Source organism: Mobula hypostoma, chromosome 9, assembly GCF_963921235.1.
Source record: "Mobula hypostoma chromosome 9, sMobHyp1.1, whole genome shotgun sequence".
Taxonomy (NCBI): Eukaryota; Metazoa; Chordata; class Chondrichthyes; order Myliobatiformes; family Myliobatidae; genus Mobula; species Mobula hypostoma.
In genome coordinates this window covers 104,747,338-104,769,858 of record NC_086105.1, presented here as the reverse complement: position 1 = coordinate 104,769,858, position 22,521 = coordinate 104,747,338, and the positions used below count along the sequence as shown (strand labels likewise).

Here is a 22,521-nt window from a genome sequence, read left to right as displayed (position 1 = left end):
TTAAAGAGGTAACCATGGTTATTGAGGCTCCACAAATGCAGCTTTAAAATACGAATTAATCTAATCTATATGAATATAGGGTAAAGGGTTCGTTAATGTGATTCAATATACTGTATCTGGTATTATATTTTTTCTTTTTTATAATCTGTATTCTCGGACTCTTCTGTATAGAAATCTAAAAACATTGAAAAGCAAGAAAGAAAAGGTGGGGTTGGGGGGTGGGTGGGTGGAGAGTGGCTAATGAATGCAAAGCAGTGAAAAATACAAAATGGACAGTTAGGCCTTCTAGTGAATATAGAGGATTCTTGAGGTAAATACAGTAGATTATGGTTAATTAGGCCATTAATTACTTATGACAGCTGCTTATTTTGGTCAACTCTTAAGGAACAATAAGTAATCAAGAAACTAGCCGGGATTCACTTCATTTATTTTGGACATTATGCTGCTTAATTGGGGCAGGACACTGTTACCGTCAAGTTTCTAACTAGCATAGGTTCCATGCACTTGTATGGGTACTAAACACGACACTGCTTAAAACAAACAGTTTTTAAGTTGTTGGTTCTGGGTATCTGTTCAAAAAGCAATGATTTTTGTTACCGACGGTTGATGAGAAATGAGCAGGAAGACAATTCTGAACTCTTTTACTCACTGCTTTTTCAAGCATTTAGGCTTGGTGATCCAAGAAATTGCCGGGAAATGAAACAATTTCACTATTTCAACAAGTTAATAATGTTACAATGAAAACTAAGATTTGGAGAATGCAATCATTGATAGCATTGAATGAAGACAGTCCATTATCTACACTAGGGGTCTGTGCTGATTTTGTTCAGTTATAGTCAATCAAAAGAACACAACAGCGTACACAGGATTAATTCCTGTCAATAACTATTAGCAGATGAATATAGTAAAATCATCACGATAATAAATTAGAAAAGGGGAGAGAGGACTTAATACAAGTACAATCACTGGGAAGAAGATACTTAAACGATTTGGTGGGGGGTGGTGGCGGGGAGGATAAATGGTCCGTATGAACTGATGGCTTGCATACTAGGATTGTAAGAAATGTCTCAAGGGGAAGAAGATGCCCTGTACTGTCTTACAGAATTCCTTTACTAGATTCTTGAGGGGTCTGAATGGGTTATAAAATCACAAATTCAGTACTGCTATTCAAAAAAAGGAGGGAGACTGAAAGCCTGACATCTGCTATTGAGAACATGGTGGATCTAATATCAAGGAAGTAGCAGCACTTATAGAAATAAATTGTATAATCAAGCAGAATTGAGGTTTCTTTATGAAAGTGAAGGTGTGCATAGCAGGCTTGTTAGAAATCTTTTAGGATTTCGAGCAGGATGGATAAAAATGGCACACAGTTGAGATGGTCTACTTAAGTTTCCAAAAGATGCTTTGGACCGATTCTTGTGTTAGTTTATGGCATTTTGAGTAATAGTATGGCTGGAACATTAGCTAATTAATAGAAAATGTAGTAGCAGGATAAATGGGTAATTTTTCCATTAGTAAATTATAAGAAATGGGGTGCCACAGGTATTGGTGCCAGCATCTTGACTATGTACTGTTTAATGTTAGTGACTTAAAGGAACCGAGTGCTTGGTGGCATTAGATTAAAAAAAAGGACGTAAAGTGTCAGCAGATAGATATAGGCAGGCTAAGTGCATGGTCAAATTTGCAGACCAATTTCCCCATAATTTCAATCAAGCTGGAATCCCCAATTTAATACACTGTAGATGTGTTTGTGTGGGAAGTGGGTTGGTTCAGAATCAAAGTGGGCAAACAGACCCTTCAGCTCACTAAATCTATGCTGATTATCAAGCACCCAGTTGCATCTATTGGTGATGTGGACTAATGCCACATTGTTGTACCCAGCCTGTACAGTGGTCTGGGGGGAAACAAACAGCAAGGTAAAACCCAATCCAGTCATGGGGAGAACATATGAACTCCACACAGATGATAGCAGAGGATGCTGGTCACTGGAGTTGTGAGGCAGCGTATCTACTAGCTGCACAACTGTGTCTGCCTCCCTCCAGTTATGAAGTTGTTGTAAATCAAGCAGAAGAGCACCCAAGTTTGCATGCTAGGAAGGTCTCCCTTGCTCAACTTATTCTCCACCCACAAGACCCAGTTATCTCCTACAAGGTGCAAAGAAATGTGAGGCATCCTCTTCTGTTGCTTAAGAAAAGTACCTCAGACTGCTGCTCCTCCATTATAGAAATTTCTTTCTGGTGATCAAAGTATAAGCGCAGCTCTGAGCTCACCACCAGTTTAGATCTGTTTTCTTTTTATATTAATATGAAAAAGTGACTTGCTTGGCTAGGGTTATTTTGGGATGGCTGTGTAAATATCAAAAACATTGATACTATTTTTTTAATGATTTCATAATTATCACTTTTTTTCTTTTGATTAGAGTACTTTTGAAGACCAGCTGAATAATCTGCCAGATGGAAAAGATTTTGTTTTGTGGACTACTTTGCAGACATTATTGAATAAAGATGTGAGTAATGGCTTTGGTTTGCACATTAGTGGAGCATCTGAAAGAATATCTTTTTTTTTTTCAGATATATTGCCAGATGTACAATGGTAGCTTTGCAGAGCAAGGTTCCCTCCGTTTTTTAACAGCTGCATGGACCAACCATTGCAAGAAATTTTTACTTGGCCTGAAAATTGCAAAGCACTTTAAATATTTTTTGTAATATGCATACGATGAATATTTAGAATGAAAATGGAAAAATCAACTTTATTTAATTGAAGGGTATAAACATTGAAGGGTATAATGAAGCATGGTACAACAAAGACTATCTTTGGCACATACTCAACGATTCAGAAATAACTTCCCTTTTACCATCAGATTTCTGAATGGACATTAAACCCGTGAATGTTACCTCTCTACAATTTCTCTTTTTGCATGACTTATTTAATTTAATGTTTTAAAATGTGTATACTTGCTGTCATTTAGTTTTGATTGTGTATTGCAATGTACTGCTGCTTCACAACACATGCCAGTGACAACACATGCCAGTGATATTAAACCTGAGCCCTTTTACACTCTTGCTTAATGGTCAACTTTTGGAGCATTTACAGAAGAGCCTGGGAATCTTGCTTGGCATCCTGCAACACTTCCATTAAAAACACCCAAAAATGTTGCGTGGGAGGGGTAATAACTGATGTCCTCTTAGCAGGACCTAGTATCTGCAATATTTTATAATTTTACGCCAAACTATTATTGTCATTCCAATATGGCAAGACTAGTCCTGATTTTTTTAAAAAATAGTGAGTAAATAAATGTCGAAAGATGTCTTGACCTGCAGAAGGCAGTTAAGTAGGTACCAGATGCTGGGTGAGAGACACGCATACAAGACGAGTTTTTCTGAGGTAGCTAGTAATTTTAAAAGCTTTTAGGAGAGCTGCTTATATGGAAAATGGCATATATAAAGGGAAAAAGATTTTGGAGTGATCAATGTATTTTACCTTTGACTATTTTTCTTTTTAATACTTTTTTTTTTAAAATGAGTGGTCAATCATCAGAAGATATCGGAGCAGAATTAGGCCATTCAGCCCATTGAGTCTATTCTACCATTTGATCATGGCTGACTTATTTTCCCCCTCAATACCATTCTCCTGCCTTCTCCCCTTAACCTTTGAAGTCCTTACTAATCAAGAACCTATCATCCTCCACTTTAAATATACCCAATGATGGCCTCCACAACTGTCTGTGGCAATGAATTCCACAGATTCACCACCCTCTGGCTAAAGAAATTCCTCCTCATTGCTGTTCTAAAGGGTTATCTTTGTATTCTGATGCCGTGCTCTCTAGTCCTAGACTCTCCCACTATTGGAAATGTCCTCACCATGTCTAGTCCATCCAGGCCTTTTAATACTTGGTAGGTTTCAATGAGGTCCCCTCTCATTCTTCCAAGCGCCAACAAATACAGGCCCAGATCCATCAAATGTTCTTTGTACATTATCCCTTCATTCCCAGGATCATTCTCATAAACATCCTCTTAGACCTTCTCCAATATAATCATTGGGACCTCTTCTGGGGCAGGTGGGACCTGTACAAGAGAGACGGGTTACACTTGAACCACAGGGGGACCAATATCCTTTCAGGGAGGTTTGTTAGTGCTATTAGGGAGGCTTTAAACTAGATTTGCAGGGGGATGGGAACCAGAGTGCCAGAGCTGACAGTGTGGCTGGGGTGAAAATAAATGATGTTGAAAGTTTAAGCAAATCAGCTGATAGAAAGGTTGTGAGTGGTGGTAAAAATCTTCTGAGGTGTATATATTTCAATGCTAGGAGTATTGCGGGGAAGGCGGATGAGTTGAGGGTGTGGATTGACACGTGGAATTATGATGTTGTAGCAATTAGTGAAACTTGGCTACAGGAGGGGCAGGACTGGCAGCTTGATATTCCAGGGTTCCGATGTTTCAGATGTGATCGAGGCAGAGGAATGAAAGGTGGGGGAGTAGCATTGCTTGTTAGGGAAAATATTACAGCAGTGCTCAGGCAGGACAGATTAGAGGGCTTGTCTACTGAGTCCCTATGGGTGGAGCTGAGAAACAGGAAAGGTATGGCCACATTAGTGGGATTGTATTACAGACCACCCAATAGTCAACGAGTCTTGGAAGAGCAAATCTGCAGAGAGATAGCAGACAACTGCAGGAAACATAAAGTTGTGGTGGTAGGGGATTTTAATTTTCCATACATTGATTGGGACTCCCATACTGTTAGGGGTCTAGATGGTTTAGAGTTTGTAAAATGTGTTCAGGAAAGTTTTCTAAATCAGTATATAGAGGGACCAACTGGAGGGGATGCAATATTGGATCTCCTGTTAGGAAACGAATTAGGGCAAGTGACGGATGTCTGTGTAGGGGAGCACTTTGGTTCCAGTGATCATAACGCCATTAGTTTCAATTTGATCATGGATAAGGATAGATCTGGACTTAGGGTTGAGGTTCTGAACTGGAAGAAGGCCAAATTTGAAGAAATGAGAAAGGATCTAAAAAGCGTGGATTGGGACAGGTTGTTCTCTGGCAAAGATGTGATTGGTAGGTGGGAAGCCTTCAAAGGGGAAATTTTGAGAGTGCAGAGTTTGTATGTTCCTGTCAGGATTAAAGGCAAATTGAATGGGAATAAGGAACCTTGGTTCTCAAGGGATATTGCAACTCTGATAAAAAAGAAGAGGGAGTTGTATGAAATGTATAGGAAACAGGGGGTAAATCAGGTGCTTGAGGAGTATAAGAAGTGCAAGAATATACTTAAGAAAGAAATCAGGAGGGCAAAAAGAAGACTTGAGGTTGCCTTGGCAGTCAAAGTGAAGGATAATCCAAAGAGCTTTTACAAGTATATTAAGAGCAAAAGGATTGTAAGGGATAAAATTGGTCCTCTTGAAGATCAGAGTGGTCGGCTTTGTGCGGAACCAAAGGAAATGGGGGAGATCCGAAATAGGTTTTTTGCGTCTGTATTTACTAAGGAAGCTGGCATGAAATCTATGGAATTGAGGAAATCAAGTAGTGAGACCATGGCAACTGTACAGATTGAAAAGGAGGAGGTGCTTGCTGTCTTGAGGAAAATTAAAGTGGATAAATCCCCGGGACCTGACAGGGTGTTCCCTCGGACCTTGAAGGAGACTAGTGTTGAAATTGCGGGGGCCCTGGCAGAAATATTTAAAATGTCGCTGTCTACGGGTGAAGTGCCGAAGGACTGGAGAGTGGCTCATGTTGTTCCGTTGTTTAAAAAAGGATCGAAAAGTAATCCAGGAAATTATAGGCCAGTGAGTTTAACGTCAGTAGTAGGTAAGTTATTGGAGGGAGTACTAAGAGACAGAATCTACAAGCATTTGGATAGACAGGGGCTTATTAGGGAGAGTCAACATGGCTTTGTGCGTGGTAGGTCATGTTTGACCAATCTGTTGGAGTTTTTCGAGGAGGTTACCAGGAAAGTGGATGAAGGGAAGGCAGTGGATATTGTCTACATGGACTTCAGTAAAGCCTTTGACAAGGTCCTGCATGGGAGGTTAGTTAGGAAAATTCAGTCACTAGGTATACATGGAGAGGTGGTAAATTGGATTGGACATTGGCTCGATGGAAGAAGCCAGAGAGTGGTGGTAGAAAATTGCTTCTCTGAGTGGAGGCCTGTGACTAGTGGTGTGCCACAGGGATCAGTGCTGGGTCCATTGTTATTTGTCATCTATATCAATGATCTGGATGATAATGTGGTAAATTGGATCAGCAAACTTGCTGATGATACAAAGATTGGAGGTGTAGTAGACAGTGAGGAAGGTTTTCAGAGCCTGCAGAGGGACTTGGACCAGCTGGAAAAATGGGCTGAAAAATGGCAGATAGAGTTTAATACTGACAAGTGTGAGGTATTGCACGTTGGAAGGAGAAACCAACGTAGAACATACAGGGTTAATGGTAAGGCACTGAGGAGTGCAGTGGAACAGAGGGATCTGGGAATACAGATACAAAATTCCCTAAAAGTGTAGTCACAGGTAGATAGGGTCGTAAAGAGAGCTTTTGGTACATTGGCCTTTATTAATCGTAGTATTGAGTATAAGAGCTGGAATGTTATGATGAGGTTGTATAAGGCATTGGTGAGGCCGAATCTGGAGTATTGTGTTCAGTTTTGGTCACCAAATTACAGGAAGGATATAAATAAGGTTGAAAGAGTGCAGAGAAGGTTTACAAGGATGTTGCCGGGACTTGAGAAACTCAGTTACAGAGAAAGGTTGAATAGGTTAGGACTTTATTCCCTGGAGCGAAGAAGAATGAGGGGAGATTTGATAGAGGTATATAAAATTATGATGGGTATAGATAGAGTGAATGCAAGCAGGCTTTTTCCACTGAGGCAAGGGGAGAAAAAAACCAGAGGACATGGGTTAAGGGTGAGGGGGGAAAAGTTTAAAGGGAACATTAGGGGGGGCTTCTTCACACAGAGAGTGGTGGGAGTATGGAATGAGCTGCCAGATGAGGTGGTAAATGCGGGTTCTTTTTTAACATTTAAGAATAAATTGGACAGATACGTGGACGGGAGATGTATGGAGGGATATGGTCCGTGTGCAGGTCAGTGGGACTAGGCAGTAAATGGTTCGGCACAGCCAAGAAGGGCCAAAGGGCCTGTTTCTGTGCTGTAGTTTCTATGGTTCTAATAGCAGCCTATCCTTTCACAATACTCCAGTGTGGTCTGAGCAATGCCTTAAAGCCTCAGCATGACATCGTTGCTTTCATGTTCCAGTCCTCCGAAAATGAATGCTAGCATTGCATTTTTTTTTTACTATTGACTCAATGTGCAAATTGCCCTTTAGGGAATCCTACACTAGTGCTCTCAAATCCTTTTGCACCTCTGATTTCTGAATTGTCTCCCCTTAGAAAATTGTCTACACCTTTATTCCTTCTACCAAAGTGCATGAGCATACACACTTCCTTGCAATGTATTCCGTCTGCCACTGTGCCAGTCTTCTAATTTGTCAGTTCTTCAGCAGACTCCCTTCTTCCTTAATACTGCCTACCTCTCCATCTGTCTTTGTATTGCCCTCAAACCTGGCCACAAGGCCATCAATTCCATCATCCAGATCAATAACATGTAATGTGAAAAGAAGCGGTCCTAAACCAAACACCTGCAGAACACCACTAGTCACCAGCAGCCAACCAGAAAAGATCCCCCTTCATTTCCCATTCTGCATCCTGCCAGTCAGCCAGCCTTCTATCCATGCTAGTATCTCCCATAATAGCATGAGCTCTTGCCTAGCAGCCTCGTGTGTAGCACCTTCGTCTGGCTTTCTGAAGCCTTATGTATGGCACCTTGTCACAAGCCTTCTAATCACATGAAAAATCAACTTTGTTTCTATTCAAACTGCTGTTAAGTACTTCGAGCATTTATTTCTAAAATTTGATGGCTTTTTATATGTAAATAGCTTGTATTATAAATGTATAAATTATTTGTATAGTTTATACATGATTAATTAGAGCTGGATAGATATTAATAATCAAACTTTTCTATTTTACACTTAGCTTGATTATGATGCAAAAATTTCTTTGCTTAGTCTTCAATCAGAAATGGGTGATTTTGAAACAGATGCAGAAGGTCGGAAGGTGGTAAGTAAAACTCCACCTTTGGATCTTGGGTAGGAGGTAGAAACGGGAAGTGCGAGGTGTAGGAACTACAAGGTTGGTAGCAGTGGATGGGAGATCTGCGAGGTGTGGGAACTATAAGGTTGGTAGCAGAGTTTCTAAGTCCCGTTTCTACCTCCTACCCAAGATCCACAAACCTGCCTGTCCTGGCAGACCTATTGTCTCAGCTTGCTCCTGCCCACTGAACTCGTTTCTGCATAGCTCGACATGGTTTTATCCCCCCTTGTTCAATCCCTTCCTGCCTATGTTCATTTCACTTCTCACGCTCTTAAACTTTTCGATGATTTTAAGTTCCCTGGCCCCCACTGCTTTATTTTCACCATGGATCTCCAATCCCTATATGCTTCCATCTCCCATCAGGAAGGTCTCAAAGCTCTCTGCTTCTTTTTGGATTCCAGACCTAATCAGTTCCCCTCTACCACCACTCTGCTCCGTCTAGCAGAATTAGTCCTTACTCTTAATAATTTCTCCTTTGGCTCCTCCCACTTCCTCCAAACTAAAGGTGTAGCTATGGGCACCTGTATGGGTCCTATCTATGCCTTCCTTTTTGTTGGCTTTGTGGAGCAATCTATGTTCCGTGCCTATTCGGGTATCTGTCCCCCACTTTTCCTTCGCTACATCGACGACTGCATTGGCGCTGCTTCCTGCACGCATGCTGAGCTCGTTGACTTTATTAACTTTGCCTCCAACTTTCACCCTGCCCTCAAGTTTACCTGGTCCATTTCTGACACCTCCCTCCCCTTTCTAGATCTTTCTGTCTCTATCTCTGGACACAGCTTATCCACTGATGTCTACTATGAGCCTACTGACTCTCTCAGCTATCTGGACTATTCCTCTTCTCACCCTGTCTCTTGCAAAAACGCCATCCCCTTCTCGCAATTCCTCCGTCTCCGCCGCATCTGCTCTCAGGGTGAGGCTTTTCATTCCAGGACAAGGGAGATGTCCTTTTTTTTTCAAAGAAAGGGCCTTCCCTTCCTCTACCATCAACTCTGCTCTCAAACGCATCTCCCCCATTTCACGCACATCTCTCACTGCATCCTTCTGCCACCCCACTAGGAATAAGGTTCCCCTGGTCCTCACCTACCACCCCACCAGCCTCTGGGTCCAACATATTATTCTCCGTAACTTCCGCCACCTCCAATGGGATCCCACCACTAAGCACATCTTTCCCTCCCCGCTCCCTACATGACTCCCTTGTCCATTCGTCTCCCCCATCTCTCCCCACCAATCTCCCTCCTGGCACTTATCCTTGTAAGCGGAACAAGTGCTACACATGCCCTTACATTTCCTCCCTTACCACCATTCAGGGCCCCAGACAGTCCTTCCAGGTGAGGCGACACTTCACCTGTGAGTCGGTTGGGGTGATATACTGCGTCTGGTGCTCCCGATGTGGCCTTCTATATATTGGCGAGACCCGACGCAGACTGGGAGACCGCTTTGCTGAACACCTACGCTTTGTTCGCCAGAAAAAGCAGGATCTCCCAGTGGCCACACATTTTAATTCCACATCCCATTCCCATTCCCATTCTGACGTGTCTATCCACGGCCTCCTCTACTGTAAAGATGAAGCCACACTCAGGTTGGAGGAACAACACCTTATGTTCCGTCTGGGTAGCCTCCAACCTGATGGCATGAACATTGACTTCTCTAACTTCTGCTAATGCCCCACCTCCCCCTCGTACCCCATCTGTTACTTATTTTTATACACACATTCTTTCTCTCACTCTCCTTTTTCTCCCTCTGTCCCTCTGACTATACCCCTTGCCCATCCTCTGGGCCCTCCCCCCCCCCCGTCTTTCTCCCTGGGCTTCCTGTCTCATGATCCTCTCATATCCCCTTTGCCAATGACCTGTCCAGCTCTTGGCTCCATCCCTCCCCCTCCTGTCTTCTCCTATCATTTTGGATCTCCCCTTCCCCCTCCCACTTTCAAATCTCTTACTAACTCTTCCTTCAGTTAGTCCTGATGAAGGGTCTCGGCCTGAAACATCGACTGTACCTCTTCCTGGAGATGCTGCCTGGCCTGCTGTGTTCACCAGCAACTTTGATGTGTTGCTTGAATTCCCAGCATCTGCAGAATTCCTGTTGTTTGTGTTTTTAAATAACGTTGGGGGGTGGGGGGGGGAGGGGGAGAGCCAAAAAAGTGATTGGAAGTTTTCACATTGTTTTGTGCTTCCATTTGTTTATATATGCTGAAAGTACAATTTAAGTGAGAATTACTAAAGCTAACTTTTTGTATAGGATCTAAACGTTAAAGAATTTTTTCCCCTTTTTTTCTAACAAATGAGTAAGAATGTTCAAGTATAGATGAAGCAGTGCATATTAAACATTTACATTTAACCATGGGTTGCTTATTAATTTTTTTTAATAAGGCTTGGATGTTGCATTTTGGCTAATGATTATATAAAAATATTGGAGTAAATTGTGTAGAAGCTTAAATGTTTCTCAAATGCTATGTGTATGTGATGAATATTTCCCCTCAAATCAAAAATAAGAATGGCCTTTTCAGTTCTATGGTTACTTGTTTCTCCTTAATCTGACTCTAGTATGATTAAAGAGACATTTCTCAACATGTGTCAGTAATAATAAACCTAATTGTTTTCTATTGGTACCTTTGGAGTGTTAAATATTTTGCAGGTTTGTGGTTGCTCCTCTCTTGGGCTCGACATTTTAGGTTCATATTCTTTGATTAAATCTTTGTCTACTGCCCATTATCTGGCCAAATGATAATTGGGGCAACATAGTAGCATATCAGTTAGCATAATGTTATTATTTTGCCAGTGCAGCAGTTTTGCAATTGAAATGTACTCCTCAAGGGGGGTGCAAGTATACTCTCAATATTTACTATCTAGGTGAGCAGCTGAATTACCAAGGCAGAGAAGATTGCATGCAAAGTGCTGATAGATGGGATCTTGCTGGTTGACATGATTCTGTGTTGTGCAACTGTCGATGACTGGCCATGTTCCTTATAGCAACATTACTCTCAAGCCAGGGGAGTAACACAAGCTCAGTATGTATTATAGGTGTCAATAAAAATGAAGTGCCAACCCCGCAGCTGAAGTGCAGGACGAAATACATACTAGGTGGAAGTACCAAACTAAAGAAAGCTGAGCAGCTGAAAACTCTGGAATCTTGCTGCTGCTAGATAAATCATAGGTGAAGGAAAATCCACGAGCTTGCTTGGTGGAGCCCAGCACAAGTGCAAAAAGCCAGTTAAGGCAGTGACAGCCATCATGAACCAGAAATCCTAGTGGATTCTAAAGATGAAGATTGGCTTTATTTCTAATGTATACATCGAAACATACAGCAAAATGTGTCATTTGCATGAAATCTGGGGCTTGTACTGGGTAGCCCAGGATGTTGTCACACTTGTGGTCCAACATAGCATGCCCACAACTCACTAGCCCTAACTTGTACATCTTTTGAATGTGGTAGGAAACTCACACAGTCACGGAGAGAATGTACATACCCCTTACAGACAGTGGCTGGAATTGAACCCTGATCTTACAGCTGGTGCTGTAAAGTGATGTGCTAACCACTGTGCTGCCATACCACTTCAAAGTCCACTCATTTACAAGAGGGAAGCTTAAACCAGGCTGGTTAACTTTAAGTAATTTCAAACCAGTTTTAAAATCCTGTTTATTATGGTGTTCAGTGCCGTCTTGGCTTTGGTCCTGAAGACTTGAGCCTCAGAATGATTTTTGTTTGTGCCTCCACTCACTGTTTCACTGCAGTTACAACACTGCCATCTACCTGACAATGTGAAACATTGCACAATAAACCCGTGCATAAAGGTGAAAAATAAGCTTGCCAGAATGAGTTTAAATTGTGGTCTAGCAGATATCACCAATTATCATTTTGTTTGGGTTAGGGCTCACAGCTTGTTAAAGTTTTAATCAAACAATGTCAAAATAGTATGAATGACAGTCTTTCAAATCAGAGCATCATTTTGACAATGTGAGCCCTGATAAAAGTGCTGCCTTGGGAATAAAGGGAAAGCTCATTATTGGCTTGTGTTGCACTGCAGAAAGGAAAATGGTTTTGGATGCTGGAAACCAACCACTGCAGAAGTTGTTTGGGGTTGGGACTGACCTCTGACACTGCCATCTTCATCTGTTTCATAATATAGTGGGTGCTCATTTTCGCTGAGGGTTGAGTTCCTGAGATCTCAAGAGATGCCATCTGGAGTTTAGCCATCTGGCACTTGGCTTTTGCTAGGGTCACCTGTGGTGACAAGGTCAAAGGGGAGGTTTCAGATGCAGCAATCAAAACAGGACCTTAGTGGTGGGACTGTCGGAAAATGATGACGCATCACAATGGCAGTGAAGGTGGAAGAAGTTGCAGCGATGCAGGGTACCCAGTCATCTTGTATTCCATGCCACTGGACCCTGATCTCAATCTGTCAAGGAGTGTGTGGTTGCTGCTTATGCATCAAAGTCACGCACGGACATTCTCCATGAAAGGAGTCCACTGTAACATCCCAGATTGGCTTCTGCAGCCACCTGAGGAGCCAACAATAGGCAGCCCCTCAGGAGAACAGCATAGACTCTAGTGATCGCAGTACTACTAGTGCTTAGCGTCCTGGCCTCAATCACAGTGGAGCTTCTTTATCTTAAAGCATTTAGGTTACCACCGCAAACCACACTGTGGCTACTGGGAGACAGGAGCCTCAGCTGATGAGGGAGAGTGCTCTGGTGTGCAGTCCATGCATTATGTACAAATTAGGTTGCTTCAAGAAATGTGGTGGTTGGCGCATGGGACACTTCCATCGTTGAGATCTGTCTGGAGAGCCCAGTACTGTTCAGCTGGATGTGTCTGTGTCTTAGGGCAATAGCTTAAGAGCAGTAGTATGAAGAGGAAGTAGTTAAGTAAAGAGAGGGGAAGTAGTAACCTGGACAACGGCTTCCTGCCGTGGGGTCCTGAAGGACTGAAATAACTATGAAACCAGTAACTATATCCTAGGCTCAACACAGTGATGCAATCATGAAGACTTGTCAGCTGCTAGATTTAATTAGAAGTTTGAGGAGATTTGGTGAGTTAGAGAGTCATAGAACACCATAGCACAGAAGCAGGCTCTTTGACCCATCTAGTTCATGTTGAACCATTAATCTGCCTAGCCCTGTCGACCTGCAGCATACCCCTCCTATCTATGTGCCAATCTCAATTCCATTTAAATGTTGAAATTGAACCCACATCCACCACTTGCACTGGCAGCTTGTTCCACTCTCACCACTGTCTGAGTGAAGAAGTTCCCCCTTAAGTATTTAACCTTTCATCCTTGGCCCATGACAACCTCAGTGGAAAGAGCCACTTACAGTACCCCTATCTATACCCCTCATAATTTTGTATACCTCTGTCAAATCTCCCTTCAAATCTTCTAAGTCTTAACCTAGTCAACCTTTCCCTGTAATTCAGGTCCTCAATATCTGGTAACACCTTTGTAAATTTTCTCTGCACTCTTTCAGTCTTGTTTACATTTTTCCCTGGGGTAGCTGACCGAAACTGGACATGATACTCCAAATTAGTCCTCAATGTCTTACACAATTTCAACATGAAATCCCATCTCCTGTGTTCAATACATTGATTTATGAAGGTCAATGTCCCAGAAGCTTTTGTTACAATCCTATATGTGACGCCACTTACAAAGTAGTATGGACCTGTATTCCCAGGTCCCTCTGTTCTACTGTACTCCCCAGTGCCCTACCGCTCACCGTGTCAGACCTACCATGGTTGGTCCTCCCAAAGTGCAAAACCTCGCACTTGTCCGTTAAGTTCCAACTGCTATTTTTCAGGCTTTTTCCCAGCTGGTCCAGATCCCACTTCAAGCTTTGATAGTCTTCCTCACTGTGCTCTATACCCCCAATCTCGGTGTCATAGAAACATAGAAAACCTACAGCACAATACAGGCCCTTTGGCCCACGATGCTGAACATGTACTTACTTTAGAAATTACCTGGGGTTACCCATAGCCCTCTATTTTTCTAAGCTCCATGTACCTATCCAGGAATCTCTTAAAAGACGCAATATTGACCTTATGCTCATCTGCCCATTTGCCGATCCAGTTTATCATATTAGCATCTAGATCATTGATATAGATGGAAAAACAACTGGACCCAATACTGATCTGTGTGGCACACCAATAATCACAGGCCTCTGGTCAGATGCAACCACCTACTACCACTCTCTGCTTCTGCCACGAAGCCACTGTCTAATCCTATGTACTAGCTCATCTTGAATGCCAAGTGACTGAATCTTCTTGACCAACCTCCCATACAGGATAGAACCATAGAACTCTACAGCGCAGAAAACAGGCTATTTGGCCCTTCTAGTCTGTGCCAAAACTATTCTGCTAGTCCCATTGACCTGCATCCAGTCCTTAACCCTCCAGTCCTCTCCCATCCATGTATCTATCCAATTTGTTCTTAAAACTTAAGAGTGAGCCCACATTTACCACATCAGATGGCAGCTTGTTCCATACTCCCACCACTCTCTGAGTGAAGAAGTTCCCCCTAATATTCCCCCTAAACCTTTCCCCTTTCAACCTAAAGCCATGTCCTCTCGTATTTATCTCTCCTAATCTAAGTGGAAAGAGCCTATTCACATTTACTCTCTCTATACCCCTCATAATTTTGTAAACCTCTATCAAATCTCCCCTCATTCTTCTATGTGCCAAGGAATAAAGTCCTAATCTGTTCAATCTTTCCCTGTAACTCAACTCCTGAAGACCTGGTAACATCCTAGTAAATCTTCTCTGCACTCTTTCAATCTTACTGATATCCTTCTTATAGTTAGGTGACCAGAACTGTACACAATACCCCAAATTTGGCCTCGTCAATGTTTTATACAACCTCCCCATAACATCCCAACTCCTATACTCAATACTTTGATTTATGAATGCCAGGATGCCAAAAGCCTTCTTTACAACCCCGTCTACCTGTAATGCCACTTTCAGGGAATTATGTATCTGAACTCCCAGATCTCTTTGTTCCTCTGCACTCCTCAGTGCCCTACCATTTACTGTGTGTCCTACCTTGATTTGTCCTTCCAAAATGCAACACCTCACTTGTCTGCATTTAAATACCATCTGCCACTTTCTGGCCCACCCCTCCAGTTGGCTGTCCACAATGCCTTCAATCTTAGTGTCATCAGCAAACTTGCTGATCCAATTTACCACATTATCTACATCATTGATATACAAACGTAGATAACAAGCAACAATGGTCCCAGCACAGATCCTTGAGGCACACCACTAGTCACAGGCCTCCAGTCTGATAGGCAATCATCCACTACCACTCTGTCTTCTCCCAAACAGCCAATTTCGAATCCAGTTTACAACCTCTCCATGGATACCTAGTGTCTGAACCTTCTGAACTAACCTCCCATGTGGGACCATGTCAAAGGCCTTACTAAAGTCCATGTAGACAACATCCACGGCCTTTCCTTCGTCTACTTTCTTGGTAACCTCCTCGAAAAGCTCTACGAGATCTGTTAAACAGGATCTACCACACACACAGCCATGCTGACTATCCTTAATCAGCCCTTGGCTATCGAAATACTTGTATATCCGATCTCTCTGAACACCTTCCAATAATTTGCCTACTACTGATGTCAGGCTCACTGGCCTGTAATTACCTGGTTTACTTTTGGAGCCTTTTTTTAAACAACAGAACAACATGAGCTACCCTCCAATCCTCCGGCACCATACTTGTGGCTAAGGACATTTTAAATATTTCTGCAATTTCTACACTAGTCTGTCTCAGGTCCAAGGAAATATCGTGTCAGGCCTGGGGGATTTATCTACCTTTATTCGCTATAAAGCAGCAAGCACCTCTTCCTCTTTAATCTCTATGTTCCATGACATTGCTGCTTATTTCCCTTCCTTCCATATACACTATGCCAGTTTCCTGAGTAAATACTGATGCAAAAAAATTGTTTAAGATCTCCCCCATCTTGTGAGGCTCCACACATAGACAACCACTTTGATCTTCTAGGGGACCAATTTTGCCCCTTACTATCCTTTTACTCTTAATATAAATTTGTAGAAACCCTTCGGGTTTACTTTCACATTATCTGCCAAAGCAACCTCATGTTGTCTTTTTGCCTTCCTGATTTCCTCCTTTAGTATTTTCTTACATTCTCATACTCTTCAAGTACCTCATTTGTTCCTTGTTGCCTGTAGCTGCTATACACCTCTCTCTTTCTTAAGCAGATCGCCAATATCCCTTGAAAACCAAGGCTCCCTATGCCTGTTAATTTTGCCTTTAATTCTAGCAGGAACATGAAAACTGCACTCAAAATTTCGCCTTTGAATGCCTTCCACATACTGAACACATCCTTGCCAGAAAACAACTTATCCCAATCCACTCTTCCTAGGTCCTTTCTCATTTCCTCAGAATTGGCCCTTCTCCAATTTAGAACCTCAACTCAAGGACCAGATCTAGCCTTATCCGTAATTAACTTGAAACTAATGACATTATGGTCACTGGACCCAAAATGTTCGCCTACACATACTTCTGTCACCTGACCTGGCTGGTTCCCTAATAGGAGATCAAATATTGCATCCTCTCTGGTTGGTACCTGTACATATTGATTTAGAAAACTTTCCTGAACACTTTTGACAAACTCCACGCCATCACAGTGTGGGAGTCCCAGTCAATATGTGGAAAGTTAAATCCCCTACTATTACAACTTCGTGTTTCTCACATTGGTCTGCTATCTCTCTACAGATTTGCTCCTCCAGTTCTCTCTGACTATTGGGTGGTCTATAATACAACCGTTAGTGTGGTCACATCTTTCCTGTTCCTCAGCTCCACCCATATGGCCTCGGTAGATAAGCCCTCCGGGCTGTCCTGTCTACGCACAGCTGTGATATTCTCCCTGACTAGTAATGCCAGTCCTCCCCCTTTCATCCTTCCGTCTCTGACGCGTCTGAAGCAACAGAACCCCAGAACATTAAGCTGCTGGTCCTGCCCCTCCTGCAACCAAGTCTCACTAATAGCAATAATGTCGTAATCCCACGTGTCAGTCTATGCCCCAAGCTCATCTGCCTTACCAACAATACTCCTTGCATTGAAATAGATGCACCTGAGAACATCTCTATCATGTACAAATCTTTGATTACTGTCCATACATGCAGTCCTCGCATGACCTTTATCATCCTCCACCTCACTAACTGCTCTAATATCCTGCTTCCCCTCCCCCTGCAAATCTAGTTTTAGCCCCCCTGAGCAGAACTAGCAAACCTACCTGCAAAGATGTTAGTCCCTCTCCAGTTGAAGTGCAAACCATCCTGTCGGAACAGGTCCCGCCTTCCCTGGAACAAAGCCCAATTGTCCAGAAACATGAAACTCTCCCTCCTGCACCATCTCCTTAGCCATGTATTTAGCTGCATTATCTTCCTATTTCTAGCCTCACTAGCATGTGGCACGGGTAGCAATCCTGAGATTGCAACCCTGGAGGTCCTGTCCTTCAACTTTGCACCTAACTCCCTAAACTCTCTCTGCAAGACCTCCTGGTCCTTCCTATCCACGTCAGTGGTCCCTACATGGGCCACGACATCTGGCTGCTCACCCTCCCTTTTGAGAATACCGAGAACTCAATCCGAGATATCACGGACCCTGGCACCAGGGAGGCAACAGACCATCTGGGATTCTTGATCTCTCCCATGGAACCTCTTATCTGTCCCCCTAACTATCAAATCCCCTATCACTACTGCTCTCCTCTTTTCCCTCCTTCCTTTCTGAGCTGGGGGTCCAGTCTTGGTGCCAGAGACATGACCACTCCAACTTGTCCCTGGTAGGTCATCCCCACCAACAGTATCCAAAATGGTATACTTATTGTTGATGGGAACAGCCACAGGGGTGCTCTGCTCATTCTGTCTACTCCCCTTCCCTCTCCTGACAGTCACCCAGCTACCTGCCCCCTGACTTTTAGGGGTGACTATCTCCCTGAAACTCCTGTCTATTTCTGCCTCTGTCTCACGAATGATCTGAAGTTCATCCAGCTCCAGTTCCCTAACTCAGTTTGTCAGGAGCTGCAGCTGGATGCACCTTTTACAGGTGTAGTCATCAGGGACAACGGTGCTGTCCCTGACTTCCCACATTCTGCAGATGGAGCACTTGACTGCCCTAGCTGCTGCCTCCATTACCTACTCCTAAGTTAATTAAACTAATTAAAGGAACTTACCCGGCCTTACCTCACTGGGAGCAAGCTCGTCCTCAGCCTCTGCTCGCCAAAGCCTCAAAACTCCACACATACCCTGAGCCACTCACACACTGGCCGCTCCTCTTCAGTTACCCTTCCTTTTATTTGTCTCTGCCAATTATCTCAAGTACTCACTCCCTCTAATCAACTTATCAACACTCTGTTTAAACCTTCAGTTGCCATCCAAACTCCTTTTTAAAGCACACTCACCTGAGCTGCTTCCCAGCCTTCAGCGCTCTCCCGAGCCTCTCGCTCCTCCTACTGCTGCGACCGTTCCTCGATCACACTCTGTGATCTTGTCAAAAGTCATCAACTTTCCTAGTAATTTACTCAAAACTCTATAAGATTGGTTAGCCATGACTTGCCACGCACAAAACCATATTGAGCATCCCTAATCACTCCCTGTCTATCCAAATACTTGGATATCTGGCCCCTTAGAATACTTTACAGTAACTTGTCCACCACTAATGTTAGGCTCACAATCTTTTAATTTCTTATTTATAGAGCCTTTCTTAAATAATGGAACAACATTAGCTATCCTCCAGCACCTCACCTGTGGCTAAGGATATTTTAAACATCTGTGCTAGCATCCCACAGGGTCTGAGGATTTAACCACCTGACTGTGCCTCAAGACAGCAAACACCTCCCTGGTAATCTGTATAAGGTCCATGGCCTTGCTGCTGCTTTGCCTCACTTCTATAGACTCTGTGTCCATCTCCTGAGTAAATAGATACAAAAATCAAGTGTGCTCACACTCCCACTTAAGAATGCTCTGGACTTGATCCGAGGTGTCCCTCTCCCTGGCATCTGGGAGGCAACATATCAGGGAATTTCGTTCTCCTTCACAAAACCTTCTTTCTGCTCCCCTAACCATTACAGCTCACCTCTTCTCCCTTGTCCTTCCCTTCAGAGCCAGACTCAGTACCAGAGATGTGACTGCTGTGGCTTTCCTCTGTTAGGTCATTTCCCCAGCCCCCCCATCCCAAAAGTATCCAAAGTGGTATGCTTTTTGTTGAGGGGAACTGCCACTGGGGTACTCTACACTAGCTGCCTATCCTCTTTCCCCCCGATCGTCGCCCAGTTACCTGTGTCCTGCACCTTGGGTGTAACTACCTCCCTGTTTTTCAATTCCTCAGCATCCCGAATGATCCAAAGTTCATCCAGTTCCAGCTCCAACTCCTTATCACGGTATGTTAGAAGCTACAGCTGGATGCACTTCTCTCGGGTGTAGTCTTTAGAGACATTGGAGGTCTCCCTGCCTTCCCACATCCTGCAGGAGGAGCATTCCGCCAACTTGCTTGGCATCCCCACCACTCTAAATGTGCAATAAGAAAGAAAAAATAGCAAAAAAAAAAGGTCTACCAACAGCCAACACTTCTTGCCGAAGCCTTGATGAGCCAAAGACTCAACTCCCTACCCTTAACATTGGCTCAGTCACGCAATAGCTGCTCTAGTTAAATCTAACTTTTTTAATTGGATCTTGACAAGTGCCTAATTATACACAATCCGATGTGTTCACAGTAACTGTGGTGCCAACTGTTCATGCTTGATTCATTTAAACCAAGGACTATAGCAAATTTCTACAGAGTACCGTGGAGAGCATTCTGACTGTATTGTCACCTGGTATGGGACTCCAATGCACAGGCTCAACCAGTTCCATGGCACACTATCTGCCACTGAGGCCATCCATACACTCTTGTCATTAGTACCATTGGGGAGGAGTTACAGGAGCCTGAAGGCTCACTATTAATATTTTAGGAACAGCTTCTTCCCCTCCACCATTAGATTCCTGAATGGCCCATGAATCCGTGAATGTTACCATATTACTGTATCCACCTTTCATATTGTTTACTTATTTTTGTAACTTGTAGTTAATTTTGTCTTGCTTTGTACTGGTGTCGCAAAGTACCAAATTTCACGGCTTGTGTCAGTGATAAAAAATCTGATTCTAATTCTGTCTCCCTTTCCCTTCAAAGTGCTTCCAAGTATTAACCCACTGGGTAGTACTACGTAACTGGTGGGAGTTTGCTGACTTTGTGGAGGCGATAGCAGAAATGGCCTCACCCCTCTAGGCCCTTGAGGTGGGAGGCTGCTGTCCATGGCCCTGGAGTAGTAGTGATGGGGAGGATGAATGGAACTTCCTGAGAAGATAGCTCATTAATATACGGTAGCTATCACTATGTGCATAGATTGGCATTTTAGCAAAGCACAAAATGTTAGAGGAACTCAGCAGGTCAGGCAGCATTCTGGAAATGAATAAGCAGTCGATGATTCAGGCCGATACCCTTCATCAGGACTGGAAGGGAAGGAGGAAGATGCCAGAATAAAAAGGTGGGGGGTGGAGGGGAGGGAGGATAGCTAGAAACCAGATGGTTAGAAATGGTTAAGGGGACTTTGCAGTTCATGTTCTGTGTGTTAGTTGTTTACTGTTTTATTGTTCGTGTTTTGTGCCTGCTGGCAAGAAGGCGGATCTCAAGGTTGTATGTAATATACATACTTTGATAATGAAGGTACTTTGAACTTTGTACTTTTGCTGATTCACCTGAGCTAAATTTGTTTCTCCTTGTAAAAAAAGCCAACTTGTGCTTCAGTTAAACGAGGCATAATAATTGTGCGCCTTCCCTTTATAAATGTTTTCTTCAATCACTTCACCTCACTCTTTTTTGCAGACTGATGAAATGTCTTTCTTTTCAGTGTTTAGATTCTGAGTTATTTTGCTTATTGATAGCAAATAATACCCAATTGTAATGCACTGCGAGTATATTGAAATTGATTTTAACAGAATCTTGAGTTCCCTCAGGTGAAAAAGTAAAACTGTAATGTTAGTTTCTAGAGGAAAAAAAAATCAAAGTTCAAGTTGAAAGTAAATTTATTATGAAAGTACATGTGTGTCACCATATATAACCCTGGGATTCATTTCCTTGTGGGCATTCATTTTAAATACCAAGAAACAATGGAATCAATGAAAGACAGACAGATAACCAGAGTGAGGAGGATGATTGAATATAAATGAAAACATTATGTTTGGTTTCAGCCACACCCCTGTCATCCCTACCTCCAACTTAATCATGGCCTCAACTGAACATACCTGAGTGATGGACAAACGTATAACCTCAATTGGGTTAGGATGTGCTGATGCACGTATTGTTTCCATTTAGTGCAAAAGTAACAAACTGCTGGAGGGACCCTGGGTCAGTCAGTGAATGTTGTCAATCTATTGTACTGGTGGAATTACTGTGAGTAAGCTATTTAATGTAGGTGTGAGACTCACTGCAGTGCTAACTGGGAGAATGCAATGGAGCGCATGAATGTTAGCCACATGTCTTAAATGAAGTTGATAGTCAGTGATTGAGAGATGAGCTTGAAATGATTGAGCAGCATATGAGTTTAATGGTTCACTTGCCAGATTTGGCATTTGAAAATGCAGTCACTCATCTTGAGACCACTTGTGCAAAGGTATTGAACTTGTAGCACTGCACCCATGCCTGTCATTGGCCTCGACAGCCCTCTGCTTCCACTGTCTTCAATTGCCAAGAGGAATGGCAAGGAACTTGGTATGCGACTCTGCATTCCACCTCCACCACCAAAGCAGAAAACATCACGGTCAACTCTCAGTGATGTTGCATCATATGTTTCAGGTTACCTCTGTTTGCAGATGCCTGCCAGCACTTCCACCTGCTCCTTGCCTCAGCGTTGAACTGTCTCTGTGGCTGTGGCTTGCAGGCTTCGGGCTTCTGGACTGATTTCACTCGCCTCAGCGCTGAACTAGCTCCGTGACGGTGGACTTCCATGGACCCTGCAGTTCATGTTCTATGTGTTATTTGTTTACTTTTTTATTGTTTGCACAATTAGTTTTTTCTGCACATTGGGTGTTTGATGGTGTTGTGGATTTTTATAATGGGTCAATTGCGTTTCTTTGTTTTATGCCTGCCTGTAAGAAGATGAATCTCAAGCTTGTATGTAGTAAACATATGAGGGGTGATTGATAAGTTTGTGGTCTAAGGTAGGAGGAGTTAATTTTAGAAAACCTAGCACATTTATTTTTCCGACATTTACTCACTTAGTCTGGCAGTCAATAAGCATACGGATCCCTTCTTTGTAGAAGTCGGTGTCTTGGACCTCCAGAAAGTGGTCCACAGCAGGGGTGATTGCATGTAACGAGAGATGAATAACTCATCTCC

At 43.1% G+C, this 22,521-nt stretch overlaps 1 protein-coding gene across 4 annotated transcripts in view; it reads left to right on the top strand.

Annotated features, from left to right (window-relative positions):
* The window catches only part of LOC134351342 (uncharacterized protein C16orf96 homolog), a 90,484-nt gene that overhangs the window by 12,893 nt on the left and 55,070 nt on the right, over positions 1-22,521 (top strand). For all 4 annotated transcript variants that reach the window (XM_063057413.1, XM_063057416.1, XM_063057415.1 and 1 more), the window contains 2 exons: positions 2,420-2,506; positions 8,022-8,105. In XM_063057413.1, coding sequence (XP_062913483.1) covers positions 2,420-2,506; positions 8,022-8,105 — 171 coding nt within the window. The remainder of the gene's footprint in view (positions 1-2,419; positions 2,507-8,021; positions 8,106-22,521) is intronic.